This window comes from Nicotiana tabacum, chromosome 18, assembly GCF_000715075.1.
Source record: "Nicotiana tabacum cultivar K326 chromosome 18, ASM71507v2, whole genome shotgun sequence".
Lineage (NCBI taxonomy): Eukaryota > Viridiplantae > Streptophyta > Magnoliopsida > Solanales > Solanaceae > Nicotiana > Nicotiana tabacum.
Window position 1 is genome coordinate 14,468,411 of NC_134097.1, and position 5,773 is coordinate 14,474,183.

The window sequence follows — 5,773 nt, forward strand, 5'->3', positions numbered from 1 at the left end:
GCTTGACTAGTAGCTATTATTGTAAGAAAACTCCTCGAGTGGCAGAAGTTGATCCCAAGAACCCCCAAAATCGATAACACAAGCACGTAGCATATCCTCCAATATCTGAATAGTGCACTCGGACTGTCTGTCTGTCTGAGGGTGAAATGTTGTACTCAACTAAACCTGTGTGCCCAATTATCGCTGCACTGCCCTCCAAAACTGTGAGATAAACTGCGTACCCCGATCTGAAATAATGGACACTGGCACACTGTGTAGGCGAACAATCTCGCGAATATAAATCCCAGCCAACCGCTCCGAAGAATAATTAGTACCGACTGGAATAAAATGCACAGATTTGGTCAACCGATCTACTATCACCCAAACAACATCAAACTTTGTCAAAGTCCATGGGAGTCCAACTACGAAGTCCATGGTAATACGCTCCCACTTCCACTCCGGAATTTCAAGTCTCTGTAGCAATCCGCCCAGTCTCTGATGCTCGTACTTTACCTGTTGACAATTTAAACACCAAGATACAAACCCAACTATATCTTTCTTCATCCGCCTCCACCAATAGTGCTGTCTCAAATTCGTATACATCTTCGCGATGCCTGGATGAATAGAGTACCGCGAACTGTGAGCTTCCTGGAGAATCAGCTCACGCAAAACCATCTACATTAGTTACACATAGCATGCCCTGCATCCGTAATACACCTTCATCTCCAATAGTGACTTCCTTGGCATCACCGTGCTGAACCGTGTCCTTGAGGACAAACAGATGTGGATCATCATACTGGCGCTCTCTGATGCGATCATATAAAGAAGACCAAAAAACCACACATGCCAAAACTCGATTCAGCTCGGAAACATCCAATCTAACAAACTGATTAGCCAAGGACTGAACCTCCAAGGATAAAGGCCTCTCTTCTACCTGTAAGTATGCTAAGCTGACCAAACTCTCTGCCTTACGACTGAAGGCATCGGCCACCACATTGGCATTTCTGAGATGATAGAGAATGTTGATATCACAATCCTTAAGCAACTCCAACCACCTTCGCTGCCGCAAGTTAAGATCCTTCTGTTTAAACAAATGTTGTAGACTTCGATGATCGGTATATACCTCACACAGGACACCGTACAAGTAATGCCGCCAAATTTTCAAGGCATGAACAATAGCTGCTAACTCAAGATCGTGGACTGGATAATTCTTCTCATGTACCTTTAACTGACTGGACGCATAGGCAATCACCCTACTGTCTTGCATAAGTACTGCATCGAGACCATTCCGCGATGCGTCACAATACACAGTATAAGACTCTGAACCTGTAGGCAACACCAATACTGGAGCTGTAGTCAAAGCTATCTTGAGCTTCTGAAAGCTCTCTTCACATTTATCCGACCACCTGAACGGTGCACCTTTTTGGGTCAATTTAGTCATAGGCGATGCAATAGATGAGAAACCTTCCACGAAACGACAATAATAATCGGTCAAGCTGAGAAAATTCCGAATCTCAGTAACTGAGGATCGTCTGGGCCAATTCTGAACTGCCTTTATTTTCTTCGGATCCACCTTAATTCCTTCACTGGACACTATATGTCCCGTGAAGGAATTGGCCCAGACGATCTCAATATCAGATTTTCTTTTCTTGTCTTTCTGTTGAATTTTTATTTCTCTTTCTCGACTTTACTTACAAAAAGATCATTTGTAAATTTAATGATGTTTTTACAGTAGCGCGAAGCACAAGCAAATTGACTAGTCATAAATATATTAAGAAGTACGTAGAAAGTCAACTGGGATGGGAAGAAAATCAAGATCAACGAAAAGAAAGTGACCTCGAAAAATTGAACCTTATTATTGTTTACAAGCAAACGGAAAAAAGTACAACACACAATACAGGAATGTATGGAAGGACGATTAAATGGACAAGTAAAAGAATTAAAATCAAGATCCTCCTTTTGAAGGGTGAACTGCATAGATGGTCTGGACAATATCTGAACAAAGGAGGAAAATAGAACCAACCAAAGCAATTATAGACCAGGGACTGTTAAAATATGTATTTTTCAACTCAGACAACCAAGTCCTGGCTTTATTGTTATAGTGATCCTCGATATTCCTTTTCTCCTTGAAGAAAAAAGATTCATCTTCTGTGCCATAAGTATTCAATGATTTATAGACTTCTACCACTTGTTCATCACTCCCTAAGCTGTTCATTAAAATTTTCTTTTCTCGCAACTCTTTGACATCCTCTTGCGAAACAATAAGTGATTTCATGAAATTCACGTAAGCAGTGACAACTTTATCGGTAAAAACATTGGGACAGAACTCATAAGCAATCATGTTCATGAAAAATGTTCTGGTGTACGGAGAAACATACCAACATGGGAGTTTGAGCTTTGCAGAGTGACAGAATTCAGCGGGGCTAAACCTTACACCATTCAAAGACGCAATCTCGCTAGGCCTGAAATGAATGCCCTTTGATTTTAGATCCGTCACAGAATGAAACACATACCCCCCACGCCCACGAGTTGACGTTTCATCTTTTCTACAACACCAATATTCAAGACATAATCCCAACTTGTTGAAAATATCACGGAAAGGATCACAAGCACGTACACGTGGTTGTGGGATTTCCCCGCTGCCAGTGACGATTACTCTTCGAAATATTTCAAGAAGGTGAAGGGGCTGTTTATTATTGTCATTATCTTTCAATAATCTTGTGTCCTCATCGAAGAGTATGTGAAAACAAGAACTTTCCACCGTCTCTATAAATCCTTTTTCATTTACAGGATATCTCGAGCTAGCCAAGATCATGAGAATTCTGAACGGTACCTGATTTTCAAGCAAATATAAATCACGTTTACTTAGGGTATAAACTGCAGTACCAAGATGCTCAATTGTCTCGCTACGTTTAAATGCCTGATCCCATGGTCCTATAATATTTAGAATGAAGCATGCGTCAAGGAGCATCATTTCAGCAAAATAAATGTCATCATAGATAGACGTGAATTCTTCGAGGTAACAACTTTTAGCATATTCAATTTCCTTTCGAATTTCCTCCAGGAAGAAAGCTTTGTCTTGATTACTCCCTTCAATGAACATGTCTAGGGCCATGGACTTGAAATTCTGAACAAACTTGAGCTTCTCCTTTCCATGGTGGTAAGGCCCAAGTGAAACCACTTTAGGATCATAGTCACCGCTTTCCTTATTCTCATCACTCAGGAATGAAGGAACCTTTTGTATTTGATTCCTTCTAACTTCAGTTGAGTTATCCAGTTTCATTTCAGAACCTTCATGAACAGCATGAATAGGAAATATTAGATATAAGTAGTGAAATTAGACCAGTTATATTTCAATTAGAACTTCTGTTTGACAGGACATGCATATAGTTCAAGAAAGATTTTTTTTAAAAATCTTTTATGTTTGTACTCTTAATATGATGCCAAGACACTAAGAAATTTAAAGTTAAATTACTTCTAAATGTATAAATTTATGCATCGTTCTTTTTGGAGCAAAGAGTATATTCCTTCTTTTAGTTGTAGAAACCACAACAATCAATCAAATCATTAACGAAAAATTAAAATTGAGTTGAAGATGATGCCAATTAATGAACGCACAAAGTACTTAGATGTTGGCTAGGTGAACAGGTAATAACTACATTTTGATTTATCTATGCATTTTGTAAGCATAAAAAATATCACACATTAAGTATTTTTAAGCGAAAATGAGTTAAATGCCATAATTTTGTTAACCCTAACTTATTGCTTGCTTATCACACTTTGATTTGACTAAACTCTTCACTATTTTATGTCTAAATTTATAATTAATCCCGGAAGACCCCTTGCCAAAACAAAACTCCTAATACCTCTCCATTATGTTTCAGTTATTCTTCTTTTTTTCAATACTAAAGGTACTTCTAAATTTATATTTTTTCTATAAATAGCTGTATATGTATTTTGGTCATTTTAACAAAAAAATAAGGTTATTAACACTTTTTTACTAAATATACCAATTGTTTATATTTTCATCACTTTTATATACGATGCCTGTTTATTTATAGTTTTAGTTAGGTACTGATCATCACTATATGGTCCAGAATTTAAGACGATAGAAAGTAAGGAAATAGAAAATCAAACGATGAATTAGTGCATACTATCACAGACATATAGCAGTTTGTGTAAAAAGCAGTTTGTGTAATACATTTTTCTCCCTTAAGTTGAAGTTTTACATTATTCTATATATCTTTGCATGCAAGATTATAGAATCACAAACAGAAAAGGATGCAAACTTTAGGCATTTTCTTTTTTAGCTTCAGGTATTAAAATACCTTCTAGTTGGGCGTAACTAATTTAATTGTTTTTTCTATTTAACTTAGAATCCATCATTTTGGCAAATCGACATTCGTGAACATTTTGTATAAAAGAAAGTGTTCCTATATTTAATTTTACTCGCTACGTGGAACAGTTGTTGGACTAGAAAATATAGCATCTACAAGAATTCATTGGTATGGATTCAAAATCTCTCACGCGGGTGCAGGGAATTATGCTTGTGCTCTTTTTTATTTTGGGTCCGAATTTGCCTTTCGGTCTTGATTTGAGCACTTGTCTAACTATTAAGAAAGCTCGAAAAATTTTAAAACTTAAATAATGAAAAGAATTCTTGATGCATAAAGAGGCATACCAGGAAATTAAACTAAAAAAAATGCATTTCTAGAGTAGAACACATTACATACCACTGTACTAGCGTTTTGATTGCTCTTCCACTGAGATGTTTGATAATAGTTTAAGAATGTAGCCATATTTAAAGGCTTACTTACGGATGGAATATTTTAAACCTTGGTTCCATAGTAAGGAATAAACGTTAAAGTGATATTGGGGTGCTTCAAAATGAAATAAACACATACTACTTTAATTTAGAATCCGAATTTTCTTTTATAATTTGTATCCAATTGTAATTAGTAAAACAAACCGAGATATTTCTTTTTTCTTTTTTTCTTTTTTCTCTACTTTCTTAATCTTTTTTCTTTTCATTTTTTGTTTTCTGTTTTGGTTTTGGTTTTTGTGTTTTTCCTTTTTGATGCTTTGCGTATGAACATTGTTTTCTGCCAATTCTGATCTCATACATTAAGATCAAATTAACATGCTTTCCTCTTTTCTTCTTGAGTAAAGAAAGATTCTTCCCAGCTCTATGAATCACGTGGGAATATGAAGCAATTCTTTATCTTTATCTTAACGTTAACCTGCTAACGAAAGCTAGCATTCCTTTACCCCGCAAATAGGAAAAAGCTAATTCCAGCTGTAAGTTTATCTAATGATTTTAAAACGCAATTAGGACAAACGCATCATATTAGGTTCCGACTTTTCTTTTTTCGTCAATTATGGTGAAAAATGCAACATGTTTCTTTAAGTACGTACTTACAAAAACTGAGGTACAAAAATAACCTATACGTTAACTTTCAAATTCATCTCATTGAAAGCACGTAATTGACTACCGTGGAATTTGGTTGAATGTTTGGGATTTATTCACCTTTAACTAGAGATTTCAGGTTTGAGCCGTGATAATTATATGCGGTAAATTGGTTATTGACAGTTAGACGAATGAAGAGATAAAACGTGGAGCTGAAGACAGGTAAGCTGTGATTCAGCAAGTAGTTGATATCGGTTACAAGCATGTGACCGGTACTGGGTGAATTTCGAAGGCAGGATAATCGATAACAAAGATTTGAATAATTGATATCGGATAGCATTCAATGAACAATCATTATAGAGAATATATGCATTTATAGCAAACTGT

At 36.2% G+C, this 5,773-nt stretch overlaps 1 protein-coding gene across 1 annotated transcript; it reads right to left on the reverse strand.

Moving 5' to 3' along the window:
• Positions 1-1,811: 1,811 nt before the first annotated feature.
• Positions 1,812-4,866, reverse strand: LOC142172873 (UPF0481 protein At3g47200-like). The gene is made up of 2 exons (XM_075236638.1): positions 4,713-4,866; positions 1,812-3,270 (listed from the first exon to the last, which is right to left on the reverse strand). Exon 2 carries the CDS (start codon positions 3,260-3,262, stop codon positions 1,925-1,927), a length of 1,338 nt encoding a protein of 445 aa, XP_075092739.1. The 5' UTR covers positions 3,263-3,270; positions 4,713-4,866; the 3' UTR covers positions 1,812-1,924.
• Between the last annotated feature and the right edge of the window lie 907 nt (positions 4,867-5,773).